General features: G+C 37.6%; 1 protein-coding gene across 8 annotated transcripts in view; it reads left to right on the top strand.

Moving 5' to 3' along the window:
- The window catches only part of SHTN1 (shootin 1), a 104,281-nt gene that overhangs the window by 68,905 nt on the left and 18,925 nt on the right, over positions 1–16,451 (top strand). For 5 of the 8 annotated variants that reach the window (XM_060286354.2, XM_070043902.1, XM_030839381.3 and 2 more), the window contains 3 exons: positions 3,604–3,713; positions 6,835–6,888; positions 12,046–12,166. In XM_060286354.2, coding sequence (XP_060142337.1) covers positions 3,604–3,713; positions 6,835–6,888; positions 12,046–12,166 — 285 coding nt within the window. The other 3 variants (XM_060286355.2, XM_060286356.2, XM_030839382.3) reach the window with 2 other exon arrangements.

A 16,451-nucleotide genomic window follows, 5' to 3' on the forward strand; every position in this document is an offset into this window, starting at 1 on the left:
CTCTGTCTGGCAAGGTAGTTTATAGTGTTTTGTTAATCATTCACACTAAAAAATAGTTGTTGAGTGGATCAACAGCGATTAAAGACATGATGAATGAATGTAGAGCATCAATATTGGGGTCATCTGAGACACTTTGGAGTTTGCATTTATAACATGGGAACCAGTCTTGCTATCACAGTGTTTTCTTATATTAGCATCGTATGATGGCTTTTGCTATACAGTTGGTATGTTTTTCAGAGCTTATGAATGGAGAAACTTTTATTGTTGGGTTATGACTCTTAAAAAGCTTGATTGTAGGGAAGGTCTGTGAAATATTTTAGAAGTAGTTTTAAGATCTAAACACAAGAAATCATTACATACTTTGCAGTTAATAACTCTAATTTTGATAAGAATGCATTTATTGGACAAGTTCTGAGATTTGAGAGGTATGCCTGCTGTTTATCATATATTTAGGTCATTAATTTGTTGATATTTTCTTACCTCAGTTTGCTAATCTGTAGAATGGGAATAATAGTTCCTATTTCATAGAGTTGTTTTGAGAATTATGAGTCTCACAACATGTAAAGCATTTAGAGTAGTGCCCATGACATAGAAAATATTCAGAATGTTACCTAAAAGAAAAAAAAAAAGGCATGGTACCAGTCACCCTGAAGGGCAGAAGTCCTCATTCAGCAGGCTCTTGTGATCATTGTAGTTAAGGAAATTTTCTTAACTTTATGACTGTAGGTCAAATCCAAACTTATTCAACTATGATATGTTCTTTAGAAATTTTGTGCATCACAGTGCCATAAGATTTTCTTTAATGCCTTTTAAAAAATGTTATTGAAAGAGAAAAGTAAACCTGTGACATTTAAAAATTCATTTTAGTTTCCTCTAGGTAATACCAAAAGGTTTTATTGAGCAATAAGGTGATGGTTTTGCCTGTGGGTCTTTTTTTTTTTTTTTGAGGAACTAACTTATTTTTCAAGTGGCTCTTAAAATTTAAGCCTCAATTGATTACATATAGCTTTCTGATCCAAGACTGACCTGGAAGCACTAACTCAAAGAACATTTGATTTTATTTTCCTGTGGCAGTTCAATAACATTAGACCCCTTGTCTTCCTTTGTCCCTCTTCTTTAATCTCCAGTATCCTGCATATTTCTGTTGTCCCCCTGATTACATGCTTTTGTGAAACAATTACCAACTGCGTGATTGCAGAAAAGAATCACAAAACATACCATGAGCTCTCTGTAGGTGATTCTTGCAGGTTTGTTAGAACTGCTTAATAGTTCAGAAGTTCGTATAGATTGCATTTTGCTAGTTCAAAAACAGGGTCGGTGAGAGAGAAAGCTTGTGTAGCTAACCTAGCCATTGCCCTTGTGTTGTGCCTGAGTAGGGAATCTGATAAGAGTGATTTCTTTTCCTTAAGACCAATTAAGCCTTTACGTTTGAAAAAGACTGAGAAAATTTTATGAGCCTGGTTTATAATCTGTACACAATACAGATAGTGGCACTTCTCTGAATTATCACTGTGATTCTGGCAAGCAAAAATAAGAAACTACTTTAAATTCCTGTTGTGTTAGATGCTGCAGCAGACTTGAATGGTGTTGACCATAATTCTCCATCTGTCTGCCTTAATTAGTTTTTGTTTTGTGCATTTAATTGAGTTTTAGTCGTTCCTTACAGAGTGCTAATCTGTTTGTAGGCGATGTTCCTGTTGCCATGCAGCTCTTCCCAAGTCTTACTCAAAATGGCAGCCTTTCTGAAAATCGAATGGGTTTTGAAGATTTTTTTAAATTCCCTGGAGTAAATTCCATACCCATACCAGGTATGGGTATGAATGACAGATCTGTGTCTTATTTCCTCTGATTTTGAAAACGGTCAGCAAAAGTACCATGTAATGCATAATAGGTATTCAGATATTGAATAAGTGAGTCGGTGAATGAATGAATGAGTGAATCTCTGTTCATAGTAATTTTCTTGTCTGTTCCCTTGTTGAACATGTTTCTGAGCCATCAGCAGAGGTTGCCTTAGAAAATACTGCTTAAGGGCACATAGTTGATCAACCCACAGCTTTGTTGTCTTTTCGTTTATTGGTGGATGAGTTCTGACCTTGGTGCCATGTCTCCCATGTTGCCTCACAAAAGATACTCTTTTGACTTCTGGAACTGAAAAATGCTGTTTGGATATTGAGAAATTTGAATTCCCAGCATTTCAGTGGCTTCTGAGGATGACAACACTATTTGAAATCAGGACTGTATTAGAAAACCTAGGTTATATGATGAATATAGCAGTGATCCCATCACTGTGATGTTGCAGAGTGGAGGATAATGGAGCCTCTGGATTCTCTAAGTTGCTCCCCTCAGCATGTATAAGAGGAATAGCTAACCAGGATTAGAGTGAAGTCTGCCATATTGCAGTAAAAGAAGCCATGATTTCGGCCTCCTTAGCGCAAAGCCTGACACGACTGTGAATTAGCTGGGGGATATAGTTGTGATTGCCTCCATTTAGAAGCCATTCTTTTGAGGTTTAATTGTTTCTGCTCAAATAGTAAAACTATTGATAGCCATTTAAAGCTCGAACTTTAACAAGTCAGTCAGTAGGTAGATGCTTGCTGAATGCCTACCATATGCCTGCCCCACAACGTGGAGTCTGTTGGAGGGTCTTTATGAGATATTTAAACTTGAATGTATTGGATACAGTGAGTTAGCTGGAGGTAAACACAAGATCTAGAGCTGCATTAATGGTGATAAACGTTCCAGAATGATTTGGTGCTTTTGGTTAAGCTGTTGTGCAAGAGACAGATTTCACTCTTCTGACCAACAGGTCTCAGCTCACCTCAGTTGCATTCATCTAGTTGATACATATTTCAACAGCTTTATTGTTTTTGCAGCCAAAGAGTGTAAAGATTAAACAATAGACAGTTGAAATTTTTTATCACATTTAATTACTTAACTGCAGTCATTTCTGGATGTATGTTTTCTTTTAACATTGACAATTTTAAAAGACTTGAAAAAGGTTTGGTTAAATGTTTCCTTCCCATATGATTCCTAAACAAAAGATGGCAATTTAAAAATAATTTTTATCTATTTGCTGCTCATCTTTTGACTGTGGATTTCTTCCAGGAGGTAAAAAAATCTCTTTGATCTTTTATTTTCAAATGGGCTTTTTGATAGTTATTCCTGCTTTGGTTGGATTTCTTTGACATAGGTTGTACTATAAGTTACAAAAACATCTTTGAGACAAAAGTGAATGGTTATTTGGAGTTAGGTACAAAATTAGGTTTTTAAAGACCTGGAGAAATTCAGGTCTATTATTATGCTGACAAACGGAACAAAATGTACTTTGTTTAACATAGATGAGCCAATACTGATTTCCAGGCTACAAATTAGACCTTAAATTTTATAACTCTTATTTCTCAAAGCAAATCTCTTATTAAAAGATTTTTATTAAAAAAATATTGCTACCTGGGAGCTGTTAACCTTAGTAAATTATTGGTGTTTTGTGACTCTGTCTGAAAAATGACTGTGGTTAATTACATAGTGCAGTCTTTCTAAGTTACCAGAAATAGGAAGTAGTTTTCTTGTAACATAAGGTGATTTATGTGTGTGTTCTTTGAATAGCTGAAGAAGTCACAGACCTGAAGAGGCAAGCAGTTGAAGAGATGATGGACAGAATTAAAAAGGGAGTTCATCTCAGACCAGTTAATCAGACAGCTAGACCCAAGGCAAAGGTATGGAATGACTAAATGCTTTTTTCCCCTGATGTTTCTTTTTTTTAACGTAAAATTTTGAAATCTGATGAAAGCTGCATCAGAATTGACTGTCAAATCTTGGGTTAAGTCTAATGTGCCGTAAAAGCCTTTGCTTCATATAAGCACTTTTCAGAAGGACTCTGACCCATAGGAAACCTAGGTCACTACAGAAAGTAAGTCCTGTGGTTGCAGGGTGCTGCCGTCTCCTTGAGAGGGACATTGATATGAACTGTTATACCAAACAAGTAACAATTAGCACGCCCTTTATTTTCATCAATTCCTGGTGCTTGTGTGTAATTCAACAAGTATTTATTGAGTATCTACTATGTGCCAGGTACTGTTTTAGGCACCGGGAGTAAAGCAGTAAACAAGGCACAAAGATCCTTACCTTCCCGAGGCTTCTGTTTTAGTGCGTGGGGGAGGGGAATCTGAGTGTGGGGATCACATCATATACCGTAGCAGACCTAAGACAACTTTTGAAAAATAGTGAGGTTTATAAGATTGTTTCCATTAATTTCACAGACCTATTCCCGATCACTTCAAGGAAAAACTTGTGTATCTGTATCATCAGCTGTCTTCTAAGCTAGACCACAGTGAGCTCCAGGGTCTGTGGAAGTACCTAGTGTCTAGTTCAGAGCTTTTCCTTCCCCTTGTATATCTGTCCCATTTAAATAGACTCAATAGTAGAGTTTTTGACATTTTTCTTGAAAAATGTTTTTTCCTTCCTCACTCTAATAAGGTAGCAGCAGATTGCTTCTCTTTCTTTTTCCTCTTCCTTTAAACCAAACTTTATGGTCCTTTCTTACTCTCAAGGATGCCCTTCTTCAGCTACTTCAGTGTCCCCAAGTGTCATGACTATTCACTAGAAATTCACCTGGGCTTTTAAAGTTGCCACTTTGTCACAGGCAAACAAGATAACTGGACAAGGCAGGAATGGCCGTGGTGTGGGCTGTCCAGGGAAAGGGGGTTGGGAAGAGGGAACGAGCATTCCACGCCAAGAGAAGATTCACATCTAGGGAAATGGAAGCTTCAGCCAGCTGTGGAGAGTAATTCAGTCTTGTGCTAGAGCTCTGAAAGCAAATGGGCAGAATGTAGAACTGGACGAGAAGCTGAGCGTGTAGATAGTTGGGCACAGCTCTTTCAGTGCCAGTGTCTGATGAGTGAGTGAAGAGCACTGTTGTTGGAGTCGGGTCCTTGCACTATCACCCAGCTTCCTGGGCTTCTTCTCCATAAGATACCCTCTCTGGCTCACACGGTTGTTGTTAGGGTCAAATAGAGTAAAATGTGAAACCACTTTAAAATGAAGGGTCTAAGTAGAACCTTAGAAAATAATACATTTTTATGGCTTTCATGTCACAACTAGTTTGGAAAGAATAGCAAAACCAAATTATTACTAGAGAAAAATGCAGTGTCGTAAAAGAAACAAAATTAGTTTAGAAAGAAAAATGTTGAAAACTTCTTAAATCGTAAGTGTTCTGTATGTACTTTCATTTTCGTTATATCACTTTGTCCTTTTTCTTTCTTGCCGTGACTCTTTCAACAGTTACACATTATTTAATGTCAGTTCAAAATCTGGAGGACAGCTGAACAAGGATCAGTGGACAACTGTTTTGTTTTGGGTTTTTTTGCTCTTAATCATTAAAACTGTGTAGATATAGTGGTGAATGACCTGGTCAGTAACCTTTAAAACAAATGGTCACTGCATGCCTCAGTGCAGACTTCTTCCCCCAGTACCATCAGTACTTTCCTGAAATGTCACCAGTTATGAGAGTATGCAGTCCAGGCTTTGAAAAGGCTTGTGCAGTCAGAGGGCAACTTGAGTGGCATAGCAGCACTTTTGAGTATGCCTTTAGGCAGGGTGTTTGTTCAGAAGTCGTAACATGTCACCGAACAGCTTACCTACAGAAGTCAAGCCTGCCTTGAGAGTACTAATTTAACTGCGTATTACTAAATTCCTTGATGTTGGTGGTGGTGCTGGTGTGGTTAAAATTAGTGTCTTAGAGCTTTTGACTGGCACTTGTGACTGCCACTGATGGCATGTGTATTTCACAGAAAACGGAGGCTATGAAAGTTGAACACCTTAGTTTAATTTGTACATGAGCAGCAAACCTCTCTCTCACTTTTTCTAACTGTACGTTTTTAAAAATTGGAATAGGATCTTATTCTTTTATTATCTTTTGAGAGGAAAGAATTATAGGTTGCCATTAATCACCTCCCATCTCTTGATGAAAGATTAGCCTTGCCTCTTTTCTAGGAATGAGAGGCCTGAGTGATTCCTTTCACTGTGTCTTGTAGGTTTTCTCTTCATCTCCTTTGTGAAAGGAAGTGGTACAGGGAAGATCAGAGGGTTTTTTTTCAGCCATCTTTTCATTGAGGGGTCCACAAAGACTGTGGTATTATGGGGCAGGCAGGTATTACCCAGAATTTCATTTCAAATTATTTTGTTCGTGGTGTAGCCAGATGAGAACTGGGCTTGTAATCAAGACACCTGACTCAAATACAGAATTCCTCAAAGTGTAACTTTCCTCATAAGTAAGATGAAGTACTTGGACTGCACGCCCTCTGAGGTCTTTTACTACTCTGGTAGCTGGTGATGCTAACATTCTCCTGTGATCCCGGTTGTGAAATTCATGAAACTAGACGTGCCAGTCCTCTGTAAGCTGGCCTTGGCCTGGAGCTGACGGAGCTGAGAGGTGCTCTGCCCTGTTGCTTGCTTTCTGCTCTGCACTCCTGCCTTCCTAGTCCTCGTTTGCTGGCTCAAGTCCAGCAATGAGAGTGAAGAAGAGTTTATTGTAAAATGTTCTGAATAATTTGGAATTAAATCTTTGAAATTTAATGTTTACCAGATCTTTCTACATAAGATGATAGTAGGTAACAAAATGATGTGTAGAAGATGGTAGCTTGGCTCTTACCTAATTTTCTATTTAACTGCTCCTTGGGAGCATTAGCATGTCTAATATTTTTTACTAACCGTAAGACATAAACCTAATTTAAAAAATGTAGTCAATATAAGCCACCAACTCTTTGCCATGTAAAAGTCTTTGTTGGGTATCTTAAAACTGAATTACTCAGTCATTTTTCTTCTTTTTTACAATTGTAGCCAGAATCTTCAAAAGGCTCTGAAAGTGCAGTGAATGAACTAAAAGGAATACTGGTAAGAATAGATCTCAGTTTATTATTTAGTTAATGGGAAAATGGAAGAATATTTTAAAAATCTACTGTTATGAATAATTGGTTTTGATATATTTGATTTCCATTTACAGTAAGCCTCATTACTTTTGATAGTTTACTTGACTGTGCTGTGGACTCCTCCATTGGGTGTGTTAATAATGAGTCAGTACTCTGCTGTTTCTATTCTAAAAGAATGGGTACACTTTCCCGCAAATCATTGTTTCCTGTTCTTGTTCTCCAATACTTGTATTACAACTTGAAGATAAAGTGTCTGGCCAGATGTGAGGATCAGTACATGCTTATATAGTAGATATATTATAAATATAAATATAGTAAATAATGTTATAAGTAAATCTATACATAGATTACAGTAGATTTATTTATAAGTAAATCTACGATAAAGGTAGTAAATAATAGTATATTGTATAGTAGTCTCTCACATGGATAGTGCTTAACTTTGGGGCATGAAAGTGGAATTCTTGGCACCTAAATATAAATCAGAGATTCTCCCCAAATATTTTAGCATCAGAGTCATAGTCTGCTTTTCTCACAGTTTTGAAAAGTCATGATAAATTTGGATAATAGAAGTTCCTTTCTTTATGTTACGAATTTCATTTTCTAAAAGTAATTCACATCCGTTAGAGAACATGCTTAATGCCCATCTCTAGTCATATTTCTTCTTTACAAAGTATGAGATTTTGCCAACAAAATAAATGAGTACTGCCCTGTCTGACAGTTTCTGTCGGAGACAAATGCCTCACTTAGAAAATGTTTTGGATACTAAGAGCTTTATTCTCAGATCTTGTTACAGTCTCAATACCAGTTATTATGCACAGTAAGTCAACAAACATGGGGGCGGAGGTAGAGCTAATATTCCCATGTTCGTTGTTACTGTGCTAATTATGCATTGCATGCAGACATCCACATAATTGTGGTAAACAAAATTATTTTCATCAAGCATGAAACAGTAGACTTAACTCGGAATGGCTTAATTAGTTTGCTATAGTTTTTAGGTGAGTGGAATTAATACTAAAGAGAGGTATGTAGCACTGGCTAACAGTAGTGGTCTACCTACAGAATAAAGTATTAAAACCATGGAAAAAGTATGTAGTTATTATCTCATGGATTCTTTGGTGAGAAAATTTTGTTATCCAGTGTTCTGTTAAGGAGAATGCCCTATGACAGTCCTTTTTGTTGTCTCTACATTGTAATGCTAATTTTTGTTCATGAAAATGCCCCCAGGGGCATTTGGAGGTTCTAGGGTCATAGTTCTGATCCTCAGTGAAAGAGTAAACTTCACTGTTTGTTTTTTAAGTCAGGTTTATTTGAAAAATCAGACATCTACATGAGATACATATGATATTTGATTACCCAGGTTACCCCACTTGCTGATAATGCTGGTTGGTAGCAAGTTTACTGAAAATCACAGCATTGCTTTTAAAGATCATGTTCACTATACAATCATACTCACTATAGTTTTGTGCCACTTCAAGGAGAGAAATTTGTGAACAGATTTTTGTGGAATAACTTAACAAATTATAAAAATTGTCAAAACATCTTTCTTTTCTTCAAATTGCCCTCATCCTCTTTTGTCCTGGATTTATCATTAGATTTCTCTACTTTACATGGCATTAATGTGTATCACTAATAGCTGTTATTCTTTGCATTAAATTTTTTTAAAGTGGAACTCACGATGCTCTCCCGTACTCTTCTGTGCCAAATGGCAACTTTCCACTACTACCACAGACGTTTCCCTTGAGGGATGATGGATCACTTGTAACTCCCAGTCACTTGGGGCCAATAAACCATACTTCTTTTAGGAGAGAAAGGAAGCCCCTATCAGATGGGGCTCTATTGGTGCTTCTTGCTGGAGTTCAGACTATTAGTATTATCAGAATTTAGTACCCAGCAAAGTACATGACACGAACCTCACAGTTGTGGCATGTGAGAAACAAACATGAAAAGAACATAAAAAGTCTACAGATTGTGTACTGAAGTGGAAAGTGAGCACCTGTACCAAGAGATGCCAAGAAACCAAGAAGCTCTGTGTTCAGTTCTACTGCAAAACAGAAACCAGGAATGAACTCAGTCTGGGGGTGTTTTTACTGCAATGAAAGTGACCTGAGTTGTAAGCCTACTGCTGAAACTTAGCACATGGGTAGAAAACACATCTCGTGTTTGGGGGAGTTGGAAAACCTCACTGTCTTTTGAGTTGTACACTTTTCAAGCCAATTTTTAAAGTCTCAATGTTGACTGAACTTATTCTTCCAAGTCTATTTACACTTAATTTTTAAAGTTGTGTATTTTGTGGATAAAAAATATATAGCTATTTCTCATAGTCACACAAGGGTTTCTTTTTTTTTAGGTTTCGCAAACCTCTTGAGCCACACCAGCCATTTAAAAGCCACTCTAAGTGGAAATGGGTATTTCCAAAGAATAAATCAACAGAAATAAATCAGAAAGTCTCTTCTCAAGTTCAGTTGCCTCTAAATCAAAGAGACAAGAACAACTTTTTAAAAATTCACTTTTAGGTCTTTTTTGAACATCTTCAGTTTTTCAAATTACCCAGGAATTGTTGAATAGTTAATTTTGTTCCCTGACAATTAGAGTTGTTGGTATTATGAACATTTATCTAACATGGGGATTAAGACTGTTAAATGATGAAAGCGGTTTGGAGTAGAAATAGAAATTAGAAAAGTTAAGTTCAAGGTCCAGCCCTATCACTGACTTACTGTGGGACCTGGCCCAAAACGCTGAGGATCACTGATTTATAGGATTCTCTTTTCTGTGAAGTGAAGGAATTGTATGTACCACGTGGTGATTTGTGATTTCTCTAATTTTATGATTATAATATAAGTAGATAATTAAGACAGTCTTGGTACTTCATTAGCTGAGCTCCTTTATCACGTCGGTTGAGATCCATACAGAAACCTTTCCTCCATAATTGCCTCCATATTTAAAGTTTGCTCCTATACTAACCTAGTCAACCGCCTTGGTCAGTGAATGGAGAAAAAAATTGGGAATTCAAGGATTAGAACTTGGAAAATGAATTCCTTCAGTATCAGGTGCGATGAGAGGATAGCTCACCACAGTCAGGAGTTTGGGGAAGTAATGCGGTTATCCAAACAAAAATAGAGACTCTTGTGAAAGGTAAATTCTTCAATAAAAGATATCCTTGGAAGGTATATGTGTATGTACATGTACATACACACATACACAGACACATATCTTTTTCTTGAATTAACTCTAGCCATTGGGAAAATCACACAGAATGTCCTTGATGTTCAAACAGTCTGGTAGTTTGAGTGATTTTAGTAAGGGCCATAAGTTTTTCTGTTCACAAATGATAGAACTTTTTAAAAATTATAAACACAAATGATTTGGGAATAGTTTTTCTAATGCATTAAAAAAAATTTATCTGAATTGGTTTTAGTTCTGTTTTCGTTACCTTATCAGTGTTAATCCTACCTTACTATATACCTCTTTGATGAGTGGGTACAGATCTGCATTGTTAACTGTTAAATAAAGAAATCATCTAATTTTTTAAATTATAGAATAAGCTATTATAGTGTTACATGTAATATGATTTTCCTTTAATGTATTTTATGAATTTTTGCAATAAATCCAAAGTAGAGGTTCTTCCGGGGGAAAGTATCAGATGCCTGATTAAAATACGAGCCTTAAGAATTTTACACATCAGTTTTGGTTAGCTAGCTGACAGCAGAGGAATATAATGTCCTAATCTTGTTGGTCAGTTTTCCCAGCAACAGACTGCTTTTCTATAACTTTGTGCAGTTAGGGAGAAAAACACCTTTCTAACCGAACCAACATAATAACCTAAATCATGTGAGATTTGTAACTACCTAATTTTACAAGCTACTTTTTTTGTTTTATAGGTTAAAGAAGAAACATGAGTTACCATTTTAGCTAGTAGGATTCTTAGAATCGTTCAAGGAGTTGGCAGGGGCAGGGAGCAGCGTTCAGGGAAGCCCATAGTGAGCTGAAGTGACAAAGGCTGGCCTACTTGTTAGCCTGGGTGGACAAAGCCTGCCTTCCGACTCTGGCCTGAAGTCTGGCAAGTTATACCTGACTTGAGGTTCTGATTTTCTCTGATCAAAAGATTGTGGTTCAGCTGGGTTTTTATTCCCCCCTAAGCCTGCGGCACAGCTGAGGAGGGCTCTTTCAAAGAAATAGGGGGCATTTCTTAGAAAAGAAAATGGACCACTTGTAATGGTGGGGTGCTAAATCCTTACCCCTTAAATCTACGAAGAAGTGTGTCACCCAGTGTTCTGTACGAACACTTGGCTGGTAATGGAGATAGAAGACCGTAGCTCTCCCTCCATAACATACTTCCTGGAGGAGCCAGGGCAGGGGAGCATTGCCTGGGTCTTCCTCTGTCCTCTTGAAAGTCAGTACGCCTTTCAGCAGGAGCACAGCTTTATGGCATCTCTTGTTTCCTTCAGTGTCTTCCGGGTGCTGAGTAATCCATTCATTCACTGCCTCCTCTGTTCAGGAGTGTGGGATTACGGCGCCGGCCCTTCCTTGCCTCCCTGTAGACTGTAGCCTTTGCTCTTTCACAGAGAAGCGAGGTGTGCTCAGCGTAGCACCTCCTGGGTTAGGCCGCCGGAGAGCGTTATGTGCTTCCTTCGGCAGCACGCCTTGTCACCAGGTGTGCGGCCAGGGTCATTCTCTCTGAAGAATCGGCCACATTTTTCAGTGCCGCAAGGATTTGGGTCAGTAACTCATGGCTGCCATGTCAAGATAACCTTCTAAGGTGAGTTCAGTATATCTGTTTTCTTCTCCGCGTGGTCGACCAACACACATCAGAATCTTAATCATCAATGTGCAAGTACCTTCCCACCACTGAATTTCATATAGTTAGCCCATCAAGAGGTATTCTTGTGCTGTTCTTTTGCTACGAAAGCTAACATCTTACATCATCAGTAGCATCTTCTTAAATGATCCAACACTGTGTGTTAAAGATATGCACATTAAAAATACATATATAGCAAATTCATTTTAGTTCCTAATTCCATTCAAATTCTGGTAATGTTTTGGTGGTTTGACTTTTATATTCTTTTGTGTATTGTATTAAGACATTAACCTTTTTGTTTTTGTTTTTGTTTTGTTTTCACTTTAGGGGACACTTAACAAATCCACTAGTTCAAGAAGCTTAAAATCCCTTCACATTGAAAACAGTGAAACTGAGTTAGAAAGGATTTTGCGTCGCAGAAAGTTGACAACAGAAGCAGATAGCAGTAGTAAGCTGGTTTGAATTTTCCACGGTTCTACTCTTCCCCTCTGAAGCATCTTCCTTTAAGTGTCTCTTTAACATAAAATGATCTTTTAAAAATTATTATTAAATTTTTTTATGTGAATGAGAAGTATTGGATGGCAAAGGTACTTAATGGGTATCTCATAAGGGTGCTTATGTATTTTTATTTATTGGTATGTTTATTTATTTGTAGGGAATCAGGCTTTTATGGATCTTGTTTGCTTAAGGCAAGATGCCCTTTGGTAAAGACATCCGGGATGGACTTTGGCAACAATGTAGCATTGAGTAAAGGCTCCGGAACCAGAAGGCATGAGTTTGAATCCTAGCTTTGCAGTTTACTGCTTGCCCTTTAAGCAAATTACTCAACCTCTCTGTGCCTCAATTTCTTCATCTATAAAATGAGGATAATAAAAGCACCACCTCATAGGATTATTCTAAGGATTAAGTCAATATATTTCAATATATAAAAATTGCTTAGCACTGTGCCTGGAACAAAGAGCACAATAGTTAGTAATAATAGTCGTAATTACAAATCAGTTACAAATGCAAAGAAATCGTCTTTATTTTTCATATCCATTTAGTTTATTGTCCCTGCCTGTGAATCAAGTGAATGAGAAAGTCCAGCTCTGTCATCAACTATAAATGACCATCTGAGCATCTTGAGATCACAGTTTGCATTGGTATCATGATATGCGTGTGTTAGACTTCAAAGTGTGTTTCAGAACTCACTTTGTATGTCTTCAGTTTTTTTTCCATCAGCTTGATCATGGGAATTAGCAGAAACCTTTATGAGGTTTTCCCCTTGTTGCCAGGAGGCTGCTTTTGAAAAACTCCCCTAAACTAAAATTAATAGCAACCACAGCTAATGTACTGAATCTTTTAGACTCTGTTCAATCAACTCCAATTAGTCTATTGTAACAGTTTAAATTTGCATTGTTGTCATGTCTATCAAGTTTAAATTGCTAGAATATTAAGGATTTGGGTTTTTGATAATCAAGCTCTAGCTTTCATGTAGGGATTTACTCAATGGAGTAAATTGGTTCCTTGAACCAGGAGCAGCATAATATCAGCCAAACCGTTTTTATAAAAAGGTGAAGACTTTGTGCCCTTCTTTAAAAAAAAAAAATTAGCCATTCAGTTTGTTCTAGAAATTCTGCTGTTAGTATCCTGTAAGAATTACCACCACCCCACGCCCAAATAACCAACTCTCAGGAAAACTAAGGGATGCCATAAGAAACTTTTTTCCCCCTTATGTTCGCTTTACAAGAATTTACCAGCCTACATAATGAATTGTTATTCACTTGTGAGTTAGTGCTGTGACTTTTCCAGCATTTCATCCTGAAAGTATTCATGTAGTTTTCATTAATTTTTAGGACTTTGTGAATGCCATTTTTGCGCTCTGTCATTTACATTTTGTATTTTGCCACTGACCTTTTTGTTCCTCCAGAAACATTCTTTCTTCACTCACTTAGTCAAACTTGCAGCACTCACTATTTCAGAGTTAGTTTTCCATGGGAGAAATGAGGAAACATTTTTATTTTAGTCAATATGAAGATTTGAGTATTTCAAAGTGTGGAGAAAGGTAGGAACACATTTTATGGACATGGTGAGACTCTTTCATTTTACTGATTATATTCCACCAGTATACAAATATTCAAGGTATCATTTGAGGGAAGTTAGAATAAGAGATACATATTCAATAGAATCATTAATATTTGGATAGAGAAATAAGAACTGTGTAATTGGCAGGATGGAGAGGAAACATACTGAAGGGAGTGACTTGTAAATGAGCAGAAATTTTCTTTTGAGCTCCCTAGTAGCCAAAGCCAAAAAAAAAAAAAAAAAAAGGGTGTGTGGGGGGATAGAGAGGACACAAACTTACAAACTCTATCATCTAGTAAAAGAAATAACTTATTTTTTTTACATGGTTCAAATGTTTTGCAAGCATCAAACTGGCAGAGGTATTTACTATGTAATCTTTTTATAAAGGTCATGGAATGAGAAAATGAAAATTCCAGGGGGCAAATAAGATGCTAAAGTAGCACAACTGCATAGCGGGAGCAAATTACAGAGAGAAGTTTGATAGGTTTGTTCCTCAGGTGCATTTGAATCTCTGAGATTTTTTTCTTCTGCACACAAAGGGTTATGGAAAGGCTAAAGGTGAGATTACAAAGTGGAGAAAGGAAGCATCATAATTGAGGCAGAGGCAGCCTGAGGTTGGCAGAACTCATATCCCAAGTTAGTATCTCCCTTAGGGGCCACAGAAACACCTTTTTCTTTAGAATTTTTCTTACGGGGCTAACTGGTATTTCCTTGATTTACCTAGACTGTGGGCTACAAAACTGACATTTCTAAGAGCAGCAAGTGCCTCTTGGAAAACATTGGGCTGCTTAAATAGGATGCAATAATAATAGTGTTCATCATCATCATCATCTTAAACATTAGGCATTTTTCTTTATTTCTTTTTGTATGTAAGAAAAATAACAGCTCTGGCTCAGCTCACCCACTCTCCCTCCTTTTGAATTGGCTTCAGTTGCAGAACAGCAGCAGGCGTTGGTGTGTATTCAGAAACAGATCTTGCTTTTCTACAAGGACAGATTGTTTAAAGCTATCTATAGTATTGCAGTCAACAGTTACCCAAGGGCTGAGCAGAGCTGCTCTGAAGCACATCTTACGTTCAGCTTCATATTTATACTTTGAGGAATGAACTTTCTTGATCTTTCTGCCCTTTTCTCTTTACCCCGACATCCCCATGCAGCGTGAGGCTTGTCACAGGCAGGAGGGAAGGGCCTTTTGAACCAGAATATTCTATAATGTCACAAATTTGTCTGCTCAGACGGTACAGAAGAAATAAATGAGAAAGGCAGACACTGATGCTTTGTGAGCTGAGGCTTTCTACCAGACCAGGGAGGATCTGTGTCTCCCACGTGGAGTAAGTCTAGAGGAGCTGCAGTAACAGAATGGCTGCACAATTTCCCAGCCCCTCTTAGATAGGTTTTTCAAATTATAACATCATTTTTGGAGTTCATATGTTTGTTATACTGCATCAGACACATTCATATACAAATGTAAGAATAAAATTCCAAAGCCTAATATTAATAATCAAGGATTAGCTAGCATTTTGGATTGTACCCACCAGTCCTTTCCATTTTAGGAGATGATCTGACATTTCTTAAGGATATAGAGAGTCCCAAGTTTTTCTTTTTTTTTTCTTTTTTTTTTTTTTTTTTTTTGCGGTATGTGGGCCTCTCACTGCCGCGACCCCTCCCGCCCCGGAGCACAGGCTCCGGACGCGCAGGCTCAGCCGCCATGGCCCACGGGCCCAGCCGCTCCGCGGCATGCGGGATCTTCCTGGACCGGGGCACGAACCCGTGTCCCCTGCATCGGCAGGCGGACCCTCAACCACTGCGCCACCAGGGAAGCCCAAGTTTTGCTTTTTTTTTAGCCTCACCTTTCAGGGTTGTTCTCTAGCTTATTTTTTTAGACGTTCTAATTTTATTTGTACATTCGTGACATTTCATAAATTGCTTCGTTTTAAAAGGATTCCTTCTGAAGTTTCAAGAAAGACATACTAGAGTCTTGCTTTGAAAAAACTGTCTAGGATAGTATCTTCCTAACTGAAGATAGAAAAAAAGTAATGATGGAGCTTAGCTTCAATGCATAGAAGTTTTAGACTGATGTGCCCATAATTGTAGTAACAAGCCCTATTACAGTTTTCTGATCCTACCCAAAGAGCAGAAAAGTCCAAAAGGTAAACAGCCAAACTCTTTGCCACTTAATTTTTATAATCCTGTGTCTGTATTTTAATAGGAAATAAACCCACTTACTTCTCAATCACATTAAAATGAAAATGTTCATAAAAGCTATTTAAGGCTCAGGAAGCCTTCATGAGCCTTTTAAAAAGAGCTTTTTGACATCATTCCATTTTCTGTTTAAAATCAGAGCTGAGTTTTGGAAAGAATTAACTCTTGAGAGGCCAAATGATTCAAGTAGAGCTGTCAGAAAGCCATGCTCTGTGAGAAGTAAAGACTTCACAGTTCCAGTATTACTAAAGGACTCTGGTCAGTTGAGGAAACCGTGGCCTGGGGTTTTAGAGTTTGTTAAAGGTCTGTACACAATTTCTCAGCGTGGTCCTGAAAAGCAGGAGTACCACCAAAGCAGAGCAGATTTCTAATAGGAGCATTTTCCAGCATGCTCTTGAAATTTTAACAAAACTTGGCCTTTTCACTTCCTGAGGGATTTTCAGCTCATCTGTTTTTCAGTACCATATT

Source organism: Globicephala melas, chromosome 16, assembly GCF_963455315.2.
Source record: "Globicephala melas chromosome 16, mGloMel1.2, whole genome shotgun sequence".
NCBI classification, from domain to species: Eukaryota; Metazoa; Chordata; class Mammalia; order Artiodactyla; family Delphinidae; genus Globicephala; species Globicephala melas.